At 44.4% G+C, this 18061-nt stretch overlaps 1 protein-coding gene across 1 annotated transcript; it reads left to right on the top strand.

Annotated features, from left to right (window-relative positions):
• Positions 1 to 891: 891 nt before the first annotated feature.
• LOC124648089 (disease resistance protein RGA5-like) lies at positions 892 to 4921 on the top strand. Its single transcript, XM_047187911.1, has 4 exons — positions 892 to 1407; positions 1492 to 1893; positions 2825 to 4788; positions 4890 to 4921. The coding sequence occupies exons 1-4, from the start codon at positions 980 to 982 to the stop codon at positions 4919 to 4921; spliced, it is 2826 nt and encodes a 941-aa protein (XP_047043867.1). The 5' UTR covers positions 892 to 979.
• The last annotated feature ends 13140 nt before the right edge of the window (positions 4922 to 18061 follow it).

Below are 18061 nucleotides of genomic sequence, written 5' to 3'. Positions count from 1 at the left end.
ATTTTCTCCCACTTTATTCTCCCAAACCATACTACAATAATAATACGGGACAAATAAACGGTAATTAGCAAGGATTAGGGTTTACCTCGCGAGAAGCCTCTCCCGAACAGCACCACCACCACCATGCAGCAGCTCACCCTACACCAACTTCACCACTATTGCTGCAAACTCCACCACTTCATCACCATTGCTACAAAATAGGATTACCAAAACGCCTCTAAACACTAACCCATCAGTAGATCGGGGTTATCCTAGGTCCTACTAGATAAATGGTGAAGTTTTGCTTGAAAACGGCTCAAATATGGGCAAAATCGGGTGTGAGGAGCTGATGAACCCGAGCAGTGTCGTGGCGGAAGAAAGAGAGGGGAGGAAGAAGGAAACTGGGCACGTCCAGCGCAATATTTCCGTGGCCGGGGCTAATTGGCCACCGGTGCGCTGATTGGCAGCGCAGTGGCCGACCGCTGGTCGGTTGTTGGTCCCACCTTACCCTGCAATCGGCCGACTGTGAGCCGATCAGTAACCGCATGACCGATCGGCTGGCGCGTGTCCGATCGAGTCACAAAGTCCAATTATTTTGAAAGCGTGTAGTAGTCCCAAAAAATATTTAAAATTTGTATTATTTATAAAAAAAACGCTGCTTTTTACAAGATTTGGTTCTGTAATCAAATTTTTTGAATATGGTATTAACACGGATATTGAATTGAGGTAGGTGGTTGCTGCCACGATGAGTTGATAACAGATGTGGGCCAAACGGCATTATGGTTTCAGGGCCTACTGATTGATTCAGGAAACACTAGCACGACTAGTTGTGTTTTATGATTGAGCCTGGTCTTTAGTCTTCCCGTCCACACCACCGCATGGCATATGTGGTGGTGAGCAACCTAAGCAAAAAAAATATCGGGATTTTCCCGTCCATATACCACTGCCATCGGCTATCGCCATCTGCTAACGCACGCACACACGCACACCTAGAGCAACAATGGCGGAAGCTCTGGTGAGCGCATCCACGGGGGCAATGGGTTCCCTCCTGGGGAAGCTGGGAGCTATGCTGACTGATGAATACAAGATGCTCAAGAATGTCCGTGGCGACATCAAGTTCCTCAAGGACGAGCTGGAGGTGATGAACGCATTCCTCCTGAAGATGTCAGATGTGGAGGACGCTGACAAGCCAACAAAGCTGCGCGTGACGGCAGTGCGGGAGATGTCCTACAAGATAGAGGACAACATCGACCAGTTCATGGTCCTCGTGGTGGGCCGTGAGTCCTGCAGTCAGGACACTCATGGCATCAAGAAGCTCATGGACAAATGCAACAGCTTGCTGCCGGAGATCAAGACCCGCCGCAAGATTGCCAAGGAGGTGAAAGACATCAAGAACCAACTTAAGGAGGTCAGCGACAGATTTTTAAGGTGCGTACCATACCAGATCTGGTTTTACTACCATAAAATTTGTGACTAATTGTATCTGATTTGTTGCTTGATCCTCCACTGAAGGTATAAGACGGATGAGTCCTCCTCTTTGCCTGCAAAAGACAAGGTCGACCCTCGACTTCGTGCAGTCTACAGAGATGCCACCGAGCTTGTAGGAATCGATGGACCTAGAGATGAGCTTGTCAAGTGGCTGAATGAGAAAGAGGGCGAATCACTTAGATTTGTCTCTATTGTTGGATATGGAGGGTTGGGCAAGACGACACTTGCCACCCAGATCCGGGCCAACCTTGGAGTTGGAGCGACCTTTGAATGTGGGGCTTTTGTCTCCATTTCACGCAAGCCTGACATGAAGGCCATATTAAGATCTATATTATCACAAATCACCAAGCAAGACAAAGTTTACTCTGGATTAGATGATATACAACTCCTCATGGACAAGATCCGAGAATTCCTCCAAGACAGAAGGTACGTATATATGTGAACTCTACCACACATTAACATTGCTTAAGTAACTAGCTGATGCATGTATGTATATATATTGTACAATATTTCAAAAATTTATCTTACAAATACCATAGTCGTTGCCTAGACTTTTGCTAATGAAGATTGCTCTGCTGTAATTTACATTCGTCCTCAACTAGTATGACTTCATTCAGCCATAGCTTTTTGCAACGTATGTCGATCTGTTCACTGTAAGATACAGCTAAAATCTGTATGCCAATGTCTGGCGCCACACTTTTTCTAATTGATTGCTACAGGTTTCTCAAACTTGCGCCTATGTTCTGTTTGTTAAATAACTGTTTGGACATGGCACCAGTGGAAACATCCTATTGGCAGTGACAAAACATTGTACCTTGCACTGGCAACAGCTGCTTTGACTCGGCCTGGGCATCTCATCAAGGAATTCATATTTTTTCCTCTTGGTTGTTAAATCTTGCTATTTCATTGTTATTTTTTGTCTGCCTCCTACAGTAATGTATTTTCCTTAGATTGCGACTAAATTGTATCTAAAGCTCGTACCTAGTACCCGCTGTGGAGTTGCTATCTTTGAGCTTCTTCCCCATTTGTATCAATGTAGATGCTCTAAGAATTTCATTTACGGTACAAGTATGTTTTGGATAATCACAGCTTTATTGATGTTAGACAATTACATCAAGGTGTATTAATTATACTACCTCTGTCCATTTTTAGATGTCAAAATTTTGTCTAAATTCGAATGTATCTAAACATTTTTTAGGCATAGATACATCTAAATTTAGACGAACCACTGGACATCTATTAACGGACAGAGGGCCTAGGATGCACACAGATGTGACATTGTTTCAGGATTTTGTGATACTTGATAGGTATTCCTATAAGTATCTAATGAGCTCTAACGTGTATCCCTATGTTTCAGGTACTTTATCATAATTGATGATATATGGGAGTTAGGAACATGGGAAACTTTGAAATGTGCATTGGTTAAGAATACATGTGGCAGCAGAATAATGATCACAACACGTATAGTTGATGTTGCCAAATCTTGTTCTCCTTCTAATGAAGATCTTGTCTATGAGATGAAACCACTCAGTGAGGCTGACTCAAAGAAGTTGTTTTTCAAGAGGATTTTTGGTTGTGAAGAAAGCTGCCCTGATAGCTTGAAAGAGGCTTCCAAAGAAATTCTGAAAAAATGCGGTGGTCTACCTCTGGCCATCAATGCCATTTCTAGCTTGTTGGCCACAACAAGGGAAACGAAAGAAGAGTGGGATCGGGTGCGACATTCAATTCGCTCTTCAAAGGCCAAAAATGATATAATAGAGACCATGAACTATATATTATCTCTTAGTTATTTTGATCTTCCCCACCACCTAAGAAGCTGCATATTGTATTTGGCTCTGTTTCCCGAGGACGCACTGATTGAAAGGCAACGGTTGGTACGCAGATGGATTTCTGAAGGCTTTATCCATGGAGAAAGTGAACAAGATCTGATGGAATTAGGAGAGGAATATTTTCATGAGCTTGTGAACAGAAGTCTAATACAGCCCGAGGAGATAAGGTATGATGGCAAGGTGGGGTGTTGCCGAGTCCATGATACCATCCTTGATTTCCTCATTGCCAAGTCCGCTGAAGAGAACTTGTGTACTGTCTTGAAAAAACAGTGCAAACCTGATGGCATAGTTCGTCGGCTCTCTCTTACGGGAAGTGAGGATGAAGAAATCGTGGAGCAATTGGATTTGTCACAAGCTCGATCAATCGGTGCTTTTGGAGACATCAAGCAACTGCCTTCGCTTGGGAAGTCAAAATCCTTGCGGGTGCTGGACTTGCGATACTGCAATAAGTTGGAAAATCATCATATCAAGGATATCGAAAGACTCTATCAGCTGAGATACTTGGATATCTCTTTGACAGGAATCACAGAGCTTCCTAGGCAAATTGGGGAGTTACTGTATCTAGAGACGCTAATTACATCCAATGATTTATGTGAGCTTCCTGAAAGCACAACTCAGCTACGACGACTGGCACGTTTGTTTGTTGGCCGTAGTTGTAAGCTTCCAGATCGGTTGGGAAACTTGGTGAACTTGCAAGAGCTTGACTGCATTAATGCCTTGCAGTTGAAGCATGTGGAAGAGCTCGGCAATCTAACAAATCTGAGAAAGCTGACGATTTATTTGGACTCTGATGGGATAGAAAGCAACAAAGTAGTACAGTCCAAGGAAAAGCTGGCGTCCTCTCTCTGTAAACTGGACAGATGCGGCCTCCTTTCCCTGAGTATTGATTATTACTTGCGAGAAAGTGATAGAGAAGAGCCGTTCCTCCCTGCTCTGGGTTGCATCCATGAGGTTTGTGTATACGGAGAAGATATCTTCTGGATTAGCAGATGGCTCGCGGCACTTCCCAACCTACACACGTTGTACTTGAAACAATCGAAAATAGATCAGCAGGATATCCAGATGATTGGATTGATACCCAATCTGCTCGAATTGTCACTCGGTCTTGGAATAGACCGAACACAGCGGCTCGTCATTAGGTGCAAAGGATTTCAACAGTTGCAGAGTTTTACGGTTTCCTTTCCTCGTATGGGAGATCTAATGTTTGAACGGGGGGCTATGCCAAGGCTCAAGGAGCTTGAGCTCCATAACTTCCAAGAAAAGCCTAAATCTGATGCGGGCGACTTCGACTTCGGAATCCAATACCTCTCCAGCCTCGGTTACCTCGATGTCGGCCTATTATGCTTTCGCTCAACAGCTGCAGAAGTAAAGGCTGCGGAGGATGCTTTCAAGAGCATGGCCCAGGCAAACCCTAACCGTCCAACACTAGAGATGAGCAGACAAAATCCGAATCTTATATTACAAGACGAGCAAATAGATATGGCAGGCTCAGGTACTATTAATAAGATTATAAATACTTTTGTTCCTGTGAGCAGTAGATCAGAAGATGTACATTACATAATGCTTCATTGTTTTTCCGGGACTCTATTTCAGGTACAACACAAGAAAATGAAGAAGTCGCCTAGGTCGCCCAATTGTTTTTCCTAGATGTCTAACACGGTCGAGGTGCACCTTTGGTTATCGAGCCCAGGTCGCTCCAGTTGCATGCTGCAACAAATAAAGCTTCAGGTTTCTATTCCGGCTAGGTCCTAATTCCGGCTACCTCTTTGTCTCAAAGCTGGTCTACCTGCTCTTTGATGTGTGTTGCACAATTGATACTAGTAGTATGTCGGAAGTGATAAAAATTCAATTATGATTTGTGTTGCACAGTTAAATCTGTTTTGAACGACCAATGTAAATAAAATCTCCATAAATGCTTGCGATCTCGTTGTAACAACGTAACATGCATGTTTATCACTGCATTTCTACTTATGATGTCTACAGAGGCAGGGTGAAACAAAAGATGGTTCAAAAGGTACATTTCCTCAAGCCGAAGAAAAATAACAAACAAAAGAGGGATAGGACACATGTTGGTATCAGAGTATACTCTACTGAGTAGTACTAGCTTGTTACCTGGGTGGCGATTTCACTAGCATCCACGGCATATACCTGTAATAACGTTAACAGTCGGAAAGTAAAGGTTGTAGTACGTTACAGGGGTGAACAAATAAATCAGTGTAAACAAATATTAAAAAGATGTAACATTTGCGTTTACTACTACTGGCGATTCTGAAATTGAAACTGAAAATTGAAATCTGGCAACAACCGCAAACGTTTACTACTACATTGCAGTAGAGCAGAGTACCACCGATTGAGAACTGTACATTTTAATTTAATTTATCAAAACAGGGGAGAGATATCTCGTTCTATGATGAACCTGCAAGGTTGTGACTGTAAGTCTGGAACCCAACACCAATATCAGACAACTGACGGAGTGTCCCCGGAGGAACCGGAGCGCCGCGGCCAGAGCGTGGGCTTTGGGGCTGATCGACCTGACGTGGCTGGCAAACGGTGTCGCAGGCTACGCCTATGCCACAGGCCATGGACAGCGCGGCCGGGTCACCGAAGCTGGCCTTCCATGCCACAAGGGCGTCGACTTGCACGGCGACCAGCAACAGGAGCGCGATGGCCCGGAGTGGGTTTGTGTGCCCTTAGGGCATCTCCAACGGGGCGACCCATCCCACGCCCGCGCGTCCGGATGGGTCGAGCCGGACAAAATCCCGGCCCAACGCGGGGACGCACCGCAAAAGCGGATGGCCTCGGTGTCCGGAACGACGCAAACCCGGCCCAAATCGCGTGGCTGCGGATGGCACGCGGCGTCCTCGCGTGTCCGCCTGGTCCGCGTGGCTGGCCCACCTGTCGGTGCCCCAGTCCTATTAAATGTGGACTGGGGAGGGGGACTGTCCCTATCCAGTCCCCACTCTCCACTCCGGCCGCACGCGCGAGCTCGAAGCTTCCGCACCGCCATGGCCCCGAAGCGCGAGTTCGAGCCGTCCGCCAACGACCACGAGGCCGGCAGCAGCCGGCCAGTCGCGCCGACGCCGTTCGCCATGGGGTCGCCGGCGACGCCCAGACGTGACCGGATCTACGTCACCGTAGCAGTGGCGCAGATGTTCTGGGACGCCGGCGTCCCAATGCCGTGGGGGGACGTGTGATGTCTACGTGTGCTTCTATTCTTGTAGACAGTGTTGGGCCTCCAAGAGTAGAGGTTTGTAGAACAGCAGCAAGTTTCCCTTAAGTGAATCACCCAAGCTTTATCGAACTCAGGGAGGTAGAGGTGAAAGATATCCCTCTCAAGCAACCCTGCAATTAAGATACAAGAAGTCTCTTGTGTCCCCAACACACCTAATACACTTGTCAGATGTATAGGTGCACTAGTTCGGCGAAGAGATAGTGAAATACAATTAATATGGATGATTATAAATAGCAATTGAAATCTAAAATTAAAATGGCAGCAAGCGAACATGTAGCAGAACTTGTTGGAAACGGTGTTTCAATGCTTAGAAACAAGGCCTAGGGATCATACTTTCACTAGGGGACACTCTCAACAATGATCACATAACTGAATAAATAAATGCTACTCTCAAACACTCTCTTGTTGGATAACAAACACCATTCATTGTGTAGGGCTACAAGAGCACCCTCAAGTCGGAGTAAACAAGCTCCACAACTTCATAAAGGAATCACACACGATGCGCACACTCGTCACCGTCACACCGTGGAGAGTGAATCCGGAGTTCATATTAAAGTAACCTCTAGAGTGCATAATAGACCGTTGCAATTTAGACCGAGTACTAACAAAGCATACACACTGTCAACGATAGCTATGAAAGGGGGAATAGATCACATCAATACTATCATATTAATAGTTAACTTCATAATCTACAAGAGATTACAATCATAACCTATGCCAAGTACTACATGATGCACACACACACTGTCAACTTTACATCATGGAGGAGGAATAAACTATTTTAATAACATCACTAGAGTAGCACATAGATTAATAGTGATACAAAGCTCATGATCACATAAAGATCACACCATGGGAGAGAGAGATGAACCACATAGCTACCGGTAGAGCCCTCAGCCTCGGGGGAGAACTACTCCCTCCTCATCATGGGAGTCGCCAGCGGCGATGAAGATGGCGGTGGTGTCGATGGAGATGACTCCGGGGGCAATTCCCCGTCCCGGCGGCGTGCCGGAACAGAGATTCTGTCCCCCGAAACTTGTCTTCGCGATGGCGGTGGCTACGGAACTCTTCGTGGAATATGACTGGATGATTTAGGGTTTTCGCGACGGGGAGAATATATAGGCGGAAGAGCGGCCTCGGAGGAGCCAGGGGGTGCCCACACCACATGGCGGTGCGGCCAGGGGTGGGCCCACGCCCCCCTATGGTGTGGGTCCCCTGCTGGCCGCCTCCGACTCTCCTTCGATGTTCTGGAACCCTCCGTGGAAAATAGGGCCGTGGGCTTTTGTTTCGTCCAATTCCGAGAATATTTCCTGTTTAGGATTTCTGAAACCAAAAACAGCAGAAAGCAGGAACTGGCACTTCGGCATCTTGTTAATAGGTTAGTCCCGAAAAATGCATCAAAATTATATAAAGTGTATGTAAAACATGTGAGTATTGTCATAAAACTAGCATGGAACATAAGAAATTATAGATACGTTTGAGACGTATCAAGCATCCCCAAGCTTAGTTCCTACTCGCCCTCGAGTAGGTAAACGATAACAAGGATAATTTCTGAAGTGACATGCTACTATCATAATCTTGATTAATACTATTGTAAAGCATATGAGATGAATGAAGTGATTCAAAGCAATGGTAAAGATGATGATTAAATAACGGAATCATATAGCAAAGACTTTTCATGAATAGTACTTTCAAGACAAGCATCAAAAAGACTTGCATAAGAGTAAACTCATAAAGCAATAGATTCTTAATAAGAAGTTTTGAAATAACTCAAAGGATGATTAAGTTTCAGCAATTGCTTTCAACTTGTAACATGTATATCTCATGGATAGTTGTCAACATAAAGTAATATAACAAGTGCAATAAGTAAACATATAAGAATCAATGCACACAGTTGACACAAGTGTTTGCTTCTAAGATAGAAAGAAGTAGGTAAACTGACTCAACATAAAGTAAAAGAAAGGCCCTTCGCAGAGGGAAGCATGGATTACTCATGTGCTAGAGCTTTTTATTTTGAAAACATGGAAACAATTTTGTCAACGGTAGTAATAATTCATATGTGTTATGCATAAAACCTCCTATAAGTTGCAAGCCTCATGCATCGAATACCAATAGTGCCCGCACCTCGTCCTAATTAGCTCGGACTTCCATGGATTATCATTGCATTACATATGTTTCAACCACGTGTCACAAAGGGGTACCTCTATGCCACCTGTACAAAGGTCCAAGGAGATACACTACAAGAAAAGTTCTGATAGACAACGTCTCAAAATCGTCCGCTAAGGGGTATTTTTCGTCGCCTATGGGCCTAACCCGACGATATGGGTTCTGTTGTGGAAACTGCGTCGAGCAAAGTCCAACGACGTTTTTTCGGTCCGTCGCGCTTGGGCGCCCTTCCGCCACGGAAAATCGGACCGTTGCACAAGTGTTTCCGGGAGCCCGTTGACCGCCGACGTCATGCAACCGACACGTGGCGTACGCCGTTAACCGGCGCTAACGGCGTTAACCGGCCGAAACCCCGTGGTAGATGGTAGGCCCACACGAGGCCTCGCCACGTCTTAAGCGGGCCGGGCCAGCCGACATAGTTTGACCGGTCAACTATATAGCCGGGCCGGTCCATTAGTTACGTGGGCCGGCCTAACCTCTAAGGTTGATCGGTCAAAACTTAAATGGGCCGACCCATTTAACATGTGGGGTCCACCTTACAAGAATCGGGCCGGCCCAAGAAGCAAGTGGGCCGGGCCAAAACACAAGTGGGTCCCACTTTCTCGTTAAAAGGCCGGCCCATTTAGTGTGCGGGGTCCACCATATAGCAAGTGGGCCGGGCCAAAAACACGAGTGGGTCCCACTTTCCGGCTACAGTGGTCGGCCCATTTAGTATGTGGGGTCCACCATATAGCAAGTGGGCCGGCCCAACAAGATAGTGGGCCGGCCAAAAACACAGTGGGTCCCACTTTCCGTTAAAGGGCCGGCCCATTTGGTGTGTGGGGTCCACCATATAGCAAGTGGGCCGGCCCAACAAGATAGTGGGCCGGGCCAAAAGCACAGGTGGGTCCCACCTTCCTGTTAAAAGGCCGGCCCATTTAGTATGTGGGGTCCACCATATAGCAAATGGGTCGGCCCAACAAGATAGTGGGCCGGGCCAAAAACACAGGTGGGTCCCACTTTCCAGTTAAAAGGCCGGCCCATTTAGTATGTGGGGTCCACCATATAGCAAGTGGGCCGGCCCAACAAGATAGTGGGCCGGGCCAAAAACACAGGTGGGTCCCACCTTCCTGTTAAAGGGCCGGCCCATTGATCATGTGGGACCACCATATAGCAAATGGGCTAGCCCAACAAGATAGTGGGCCGGCCCAATAAGCATGTGGATCCCACTATCGTGTAACCGGGCCGGCCTACTAAAGAAGTGGGCCGGCCCAAAATGAAAGTGGGTCCCACACTACTGTAAGTGGGCCGGCCCAATCTGTTGTAGTGCCCTACTTGTTTGACTAGTCAACTTGCATTAAATTTATCAATGATACACACAATTACATACACAAATAAAACAAGTAGGAAAATTACAAGGCAATTAATGTGCCCAAATAAAAAAATTACATAGAATCATTGAGGACTTCTATTAGCATCATCAATAACACGTTGACATTTGGCAATCGCCTTGATTGAATCTTGTGTACTCTTTGTCAACATATCGACTACGGATCTTAAAGCAACAATACCATGTCTTTTATAAAGTACAGACCTTGAGATATTTACTCGTTTGATGAAAGCAATGGTCTAGGTTGACGGCTATGAGAAGATGCATCGAAGAAATATCGTAACTTTTTGTGGGCCTCACTTCTAATGAAGATTGCTTCATCACAACCGCATTCCGATAATAATGCAAAAAGAGTTAAACGATGAACTATGCAAACATTTATTATGCAATGTAGATATAAGATAATAACAAGTTGCATAAATAAGACAATGTATGGAACTTGTACTAAGCACAAACTTACATCATAATGTTGCACAGGGTCGCTACCGATCCTTTTTTGGCGACTATCTTCTAATGATGATCGCTTCATTAAAACCGCATTCCGGTAACATTGCAAACATAGTTACAACAATTAACTATTCAAACATGTATTACGCAATGTAGAGATCGGATAACGACGATGTAGCGTAAATAAGCACAAGATAAGATAAGATGCATGTACTAAGCACATACTCGGTTCGCTGCAGTCCTTCTCTTGCGTGCACTAGTCGTGGTCAACATGCCTCGTCATTTTAGGTTCAGCCATCAAGTGAAATGCTAATCCTCCCTGCTCCATTGTCCTTAATCCGTGTTTAGATATCACATTTAAGACCAAGTCACCTGGTTTCAAATAACAAAAAACTTGAGCTGCCAAATGAATAAGCAAATATTTACCGGATATCGATTAAAACCAACTAGATGTTGCTTTGCATGAGATACGAATTTCGGACATTCGGATTTAGAGTAGGGTAATGCCAAGGTTTTCCACATAAAGTAAACCGGCATTAAGAATGACCAAATGTCGAGTTCAAATCACCTTCGCAGTTTCTCCAAGACAAGCATATCAAATAGGCGTAAACATAGTAAAGCATGAATGGCATTGCTATGGCAGGGTTCCAAGTGTTAATCTCTTGCATAAGGAACAATGCATATAGGTTATAGATAATAACGGAAGTAAACTACCAAAATTACCAACCAAGAACTCAAATTCCAACCTTCCCTAGCGTCCCCGCTGTTAATGTTGGATGTTCTAATAAGTGGTTCGCATGATCAAACCCTAGGAAAAATAACATTGACAAGTCAGTCTACGATAATACAAAGACCAGACATGCACGCAGCAATAACTATATAAGCTAAAGACGCGGTATAAGAGCAAGCAGATTGGAAATGCACATAGCATGATTATAAAAGCAGTGTGAGAATAGCGGACACGAGAAAACAGACTAGCAGCTAGCGGTGAGCTAATGACGTGGTATAAGAACAAGCAGATTGGAAATGCCCATAGCATGACTATAAAAGCAAGTGCGACAATAGCATGTAGTACAAAAACAAGTTAGCAGCAAATGAATGGGTATAAGGCTATAAATATGTGGATGCACACGAGTGTCGGTAGAATGAACAGGATGGTAGCGACCGGATAATGCTTTTGTACTGTACAATATTTAAACAAACTTCATGCGAAGCAACACATCAAGAAAGTTAACGGCATATGAGATCGGCAAATAACTACACAAAACATGGCTAAAGAAACACCGCGATCTAACGGGCCAGCGTACTAACCAAGCTGCGGCGGGGTGGACGGGGGCGGCAACTTGCATTCCAGCCGGCGACGAACGCGGGAGACGATGAATCGACCCCGTTTCGGTAGAAGCGGGCGTTAGTGAAGCGGATCCGGTTGGTCGGCAAGGGATTCGGTGAAGTTGATACAGCCGCCGCGCCGAGGTAGTCGGTGGCGAGGTCGGCGGTGAAGCAGATCCGTCGGTGGCGAGGTCGGCGGTGAAGCGGATCCGTCGGTGGCGAGGTTGGCGGTGAAGCGGATCCGTCGGTGACGAGGGCGGCGGGGAGCGGATCGGGTGGGTGGACAGCCAACACGATCAAGGCTACGCTCGTGGAGGAGTATGCCGGCGGCGAAGCAGATCTAGTACCGTAGAGAGTCGAGCTTTGGCGTGTGAGAGTATTTTTGAGCTAATGGGGCGAATGGTTGGTGGGTGGGTGTGGGCCGGTGGGGAGGGTTCGGGATCTAGGCAAGATATTTCATTGTTACCGAATGAGCCCTCCATGGTCGGTGGGTTGTAGCTTCCGGACCAGGGTTAAAAGGGTAAAACTGGTCACGGGATTTTCGAATGGATGCGGCGGGATGATTTGGCGCGCGGCCGAAATTTTCAGTTTCAAGCTACGAGCGGAACGACAAAAATAATGTTCTTCCCCAGGGAGCTCTCATTTCTTCCTCTTCTCTTTCTCTCTCGAGTCTCTCCCACTCCCCCGGCTCCTCTCCCCTTCTCTCCAGCGGCCTCGCCGACCGGAGACGAGGCCGACTTCTCTCTGTATATTGTACACCCTCCGAACTAAATTAATTGATTCAACTTTCCTTAGACGTGTATGTATCTAGAGTAAAAACATGTGTGGATACATCCATATTTAGATAAGCAAAGTTGAGTCAGCCTAATTTGGATCCGAGGGAGTTAGTGTTGTTGTAAGCTTAGATCCAAGTGTTTCCCATGAGCAGAATGGCGCAATGGAGTCGGGGATCTCGTCATCGGCTTCGGATCCGGCCTATGGTGAATCCGGCGGATCTTGCCGGCCAAACCCCGATCCGGTGCCATCAATGTGATGGCGCTAACGGTGAGGCTTGCTTTGGTCGGTGCTTCGGATCCGGCCAATGGGGAAGTCAAGCTCGCTAAAGTTTACAAGCTCGGGGCATACGACGGCGTCATCCGTCTTGCCCGTGCACATCTTGGCCTTTCGGCGGCCCTTCTCGCAGCCAATATGCCGTTGCCGAGGCCCTTCTTCTCCTTCGTCCCGGCGACTACCGGCGACACCGTCCCAAGTGGTGCGTCCCCGGCGACGGAGTTACTCGGAAAGGATGCGGAGCGAGTAGATCCGATGTGCGGTCAAGAAGGACTCGATTGATTTTCTTCTATATGTTTTGGGGTCCTTTTTGTAAAGTTGCAGGTTCTATTAGTTATTGTCTAGTACTTTTGGTCCTCTATGTAATTTTTTGGACTAGTTTCCATTGGAACTGATAAACTTGAATTTTGACAAGTTCACAGGGAAAAAAATTCCTTTGCACATATGGCCTATCATTTATAAACATTCTTGAGATTTAAACTATATGTAATGTGCCATGCATTAACCCTAAACCATATATATGTAACTAACCCTAGCTTATCAAACCCTACTTAATTAAAACAAATAACCCTAAACTATACGCATGCACTTTATGCGCAAAGGCGCGGGTGCCTCTAATAATGTGTGTGCGCACTCGATCGATGATCCCTAAACCTTATACAACCCTGAAACCCTAATCCCTAATCCCTAAACCCTAAACACCCTAAACACTAAACCCTATACCCTAAACCAAACCCTAACCCTAATTAAACCCTATATATAGGCCAACGACACTTAATTGTGCATCAAGCAGGCCAGGGGTGCCTCGCGGTCCTCTAATTAAATTAAATGTGCCATGCATTAACCCTAAACCATATATATGTAACTAACCATAGCTAATCAACCCTACTTAATGAAAACACATAACCCTAAAGTATACTAGCTATAACCCGATCTAATAAAAACATGCTCTATATATAGCAGCTAGCTAGCAAACCGTAGATTAACACCAATTAATATATACATGGCCTATATCGATCATGTTGTATAACATATCCCCGAGATTCATTAATTAATTATATAATTATCGTGATAAATTAATTAACTCTAATTTTGACAAGTTCTCTCGAATGAAAACACATTTGATTAAGTTGCCTCATAATATATATATAATTAGTGTGCATGCATGGCCTACCATGCATTCGTGCATATATTTTAATGTATATTTGAACATATTCTTGGGGATTTCAATCTCTCTCTCTCTCGATCATCTATATATCATTGGTGGCCAAAAAACACACATATATATGCATGCAATTTATGCGTGAAGGCGCGGGTGCCTCTAATAATGTGTGTGCGCACTCGATCGATGATCCCTAAACCTTAAACAACCCTAAAACCTTAAATCCCTAATCCCTAATCCCTAAACCTAAACACCCTAAACACTAAACCCTAAACCCTAGACCCTAAACCCTAACCCTAACCCTAACCCTAACCCTAAACCCTAGCTAACCCTAAACCCTAATTAAACCCTATGTATAGGCCAACGACATTTAATTGTGCATCGAGCAGGCCAGGGGTGCCTCGCGGTCCTCTAATTAAATTAAATGTGCCATGCATTAACCCTAAACCATATATATGTAAAACTAACCCTAGCGAATCAACCCTACTTAATTAAAACACATAACAACCCTAAACTATACTAGCTAGCTATAACCCGATCTAATAAAAACATGCTCTATATATATATATAGCAGCTAGCTAGCAAACCGTAGATTAACACCAATTAAAATATACATGGCCTATATCGATCATGTTGTATAACATATCCCTGAGATTCATTAATGAATTATATAATTATCGTGATAAATTAATTAACTTGAATTTTGACAAGTTCTCTCGAATGAAAACACATTTGATTAAGTTGCCTCATAATATATATATAATTAATTAGTGTGCATGCATGGCCTACAATGCATTCGTGCATATATTTTAATGTATATTTGAACATATTCTTGGGGATTTCAATCTCTCTCTCGATCATCTATATATCGTTGGTGGCCCAAAAAACACACAAATATACGCATGCATTTTATGCGTAAAGGCGCGGGTGCCTCGATCTAATAATGTGTACGTGTGCGCACTCGATCGATGATCCCTAAACCTTAAACAACCCTAAAACCCTAAATCCCTAATCCATAATCCCTAAACCCTAAACACCCTAAACACTAATTAAACCCTAAACCCTAGACCCTAAACCCTAACCCTAAACCTAGCTAACCCTCTGCCCTAGCTAACCCTAAACCCTAATTAAACCCTATGTATAGGCCAACGACACTTAATTGTGCATCGAGCAGCCCAGGGGTGCCTCGCGGTCCTCTAATTAAATTAATTAAACGCGCCATGCATTAACTCTAAACCATATATATGTAACTAACCCTAGCTAATCAACCCTACTTAATTAAAACACATAACCCTAAACTATACTAGATATAACCTGATCTAATAAAAACATGCTCTATATATAGCAGCTAGCTAGCAAACCGTAGATTAACACCAATTAAAATATACATGGCCTATATCGATCATGTTGTATAACATATCCTTGAGATTCATTAATTAATTATATAATTATCGTGATAAATTAATTAACTTGAATTTTGACAAGTTCTCTCGAATGAAAACACATTTGATTAAGTTGCCTCATAATATATATATATATATATAATTAGTGTGCATGCATGCATGGCCTACAATGCATTCGTGCATATATATTTTTAATGTATATTTGAACATATATATTCTTGGGGATTTCAATCTCTCTCTCTCTCTCTCTCGATCATCTATATATCGATCGTTGGTGCCCCAAAAAACACACATATATATATATACGCATGCACTTTATGCGTAAAGGCGCGCGCGGGTGCCTCTAATAATGTGTGTGCGCACTCGATCGATGATCCCTAAACCTTAAACAACCCCTAAAACCTTAAATCCCTAATCCCTAATAATCCCTAATACGATCCCTAAACCCTAAACACCCTAAACACTAAACCCTAAACCCTAAACCCTAACCCTAACCCTAACCCTAACCCTAACCCTAACCCTAACCCTAACCCTAAACCCTAAACCCTAAACCCTAAACCCTAAACCCTAAACCCTAAACCCTAGACCCTAAACCCTAGACCCTAAACTCTAACCCTAACCCTAACCCTAACCCTAAACCCTAGCTAACCCTAAACCCTAATTAAACCCTATGTATAGGCCAACGACACTTAATTGTGCATCGAGCAGGCCAGGGGTGCCTCGCGGTCCTCTAATTAAATTAAATGTGCCATGCATTAACCCTAAACCATATATATGTAATTAACTAACCCTAGCGAATCAACCCTACTTAATTAAAACACATAACCCTAAACTATACTAGCTAGCTATAACCCGATCTAATAAAAACATGCTCTATATATAGCAGCTAGCTAGCAAACCGTAGATTAACACCAATTAAAATATACATGGCCTATATCGATCATGTTGTATAACATATCCTTGAGATTCATTAATTAATTATATAATTATCGTGATAAATTAATTAACTTGAATTTTGACAAGTTCTCTCGAATGAAAACACATTTGATTAAGTTGCCTCATAATATATATATAATTAATTAGTGTGCATGCATGGCCTACAATGCATTCATGCATATATTTTAATGTATATTTGAACATATTCTTGGGGATTTCAATCTCGATCTCGATCATCTATGTATCGTTGGTGGCCCAAAAAACACACATATATACGCATGCACTTTATGCGTAAAGGCGCGGGTGCCTCGATCTAATAATGTGTGTGCGCACTCGATCGATGATCCCTAAACCTTAAACAACCCTAAAACCCTAAATCCCTAATCCCTAATCCCTAAACCCTAAACACCCTAAACACTAATTAAACCCTAAACCCTAGACCCTAAACCCTAACCCTAACCCTAACCCTCTGCCCTAGCTAACCCTAAACCCTAATTAAACCCTATGTATAGGCCAACGACACTTAATTGTGCATCGAGCAGCCCAGGGTACGGTGCCTCGCGGTCCTTCATACGTCTCCAACGTATCGATAATTTCTTATGTTCCATGCCACATTATTGATGATACCTACATGTTTTATACACATTATATGTCATATTTATGCGTTTTCCGGAACTAACCTATTAACAAGATGCCGAAGTGCCAGTTCCTGTTTTCCGCTGTTTTTGGTTTCAGAAATCCTAGTAACGAAATATTCTCGGAATTGGACGAAATCAACGCCCAGGTTCCTATTTTGCCCGGAAGCATCCAGAACACCCGAGAGCCGCCAGAGGGGGGCCCTGTGGGCCCCAGATGACAGGGTGGCGCGGCCAGGGCTGGGCTCGCGCCACCCTATGGTGTCGTCGCCCCTTCGACCCTCCTGCGCCGCCTCTTCACCTATATAAAGCCCCTGCATCGAAAACCCTTGGAGAGGAAGCCACGGTACGCAAAACCTTCCAGAGCCGCCGCCATCGCGAAGCCAAGATCTGGGGGACAGGAGTCTCTGTTCCGGCACGCCGCCGGGACGGGGAAGTGCCCCCGGAAGGCTTCTCCATCGACACCGCTGCCATCTCCACCGCCATCTTCATCACCGCCGTCGCTCCCATGAGGAGGGAGTAGTTCTCCATCGAGGCTCGGGGCCGTACCGGTAGCTATGTGGTTCATCTCTCTCCTATGTGCTTCAATACAATAATCTCATGAGCTGCCTTACATGATTGAGATTCATATGATGATGCTTGTAATCTAGATGTCATTATGCTAGTCAAGTGGGTTTTACTTATGTGATCTCCGGAGACTCCTTGTCCCACGTGTGTAAAGGTGACAAGTGTGTGCACCGTGTGGGTCTCTTAGGCTATATTTCACGAAGTACTTATTCACTGTCATGAAGAGCGTAGTGAAGTGCTTATTTATATCTCTTTATGATTGCAATGTGCATCGTATCACAATTTATCTATGTGCTACTCTAGCAAAGTTATTAAAGTAGTTTTATTCCTCCTGCACGTGTGTAAAGGTGACAGTGTGTGCACCGTGTTAGTACTTGGTTTATGCTATGATCATGATCTCTTGTAGATTGCGAAGTTAACTATTGCTATGATAATATTGATGTGATCTATTCCTCCTACATATGCATGA

The sequence above is a fragment of the Lolium rigidum genome, chromosome 4, assembly GCF_022539505.1.
Source record: "Lolium rigidum isolate FL_2022 chromosome 4, APGP_CSIRO_Lrig_0.1, whole genome shotgun sequence".
NCBI classification, from domain to species: domain Eukaryota; kingdom Viridiplantae; phylum Streptophyta; class Magnoliopsida; order Poales; family Poaceae; genus Lolium; species Lolium rigidum.
Note: the sequence above shows the minus strand (reverse complement) of the source record. Positions and strands in the feature narration are given on the sequence as shown.

Excerpts from the sequence above, each read along its gene's own strand:
- LOC124648089 (XM_047187911.1), top strand. The coding sequence starts at position 980 with ATGGCGGAAGCTCTGGTGAGCGCATCCACGGGGGCAATGGGTTCCCTC. Across the intron at positions 1,408-1,491 it reads GTCAGCGACAGATTTTTAAG|GTATAAGACGGATGAGTCCT; the intron begins GTGCGTACCATA and ends CCTCCACTGAAG. Across the intron at positions 4,789-4,889 it reads AATAGATATGGCAGGCTCAG|GTACAACACAAGAAAATGAA; the intron begins GTACTATTAATA and ends ACTCTATTTCAG.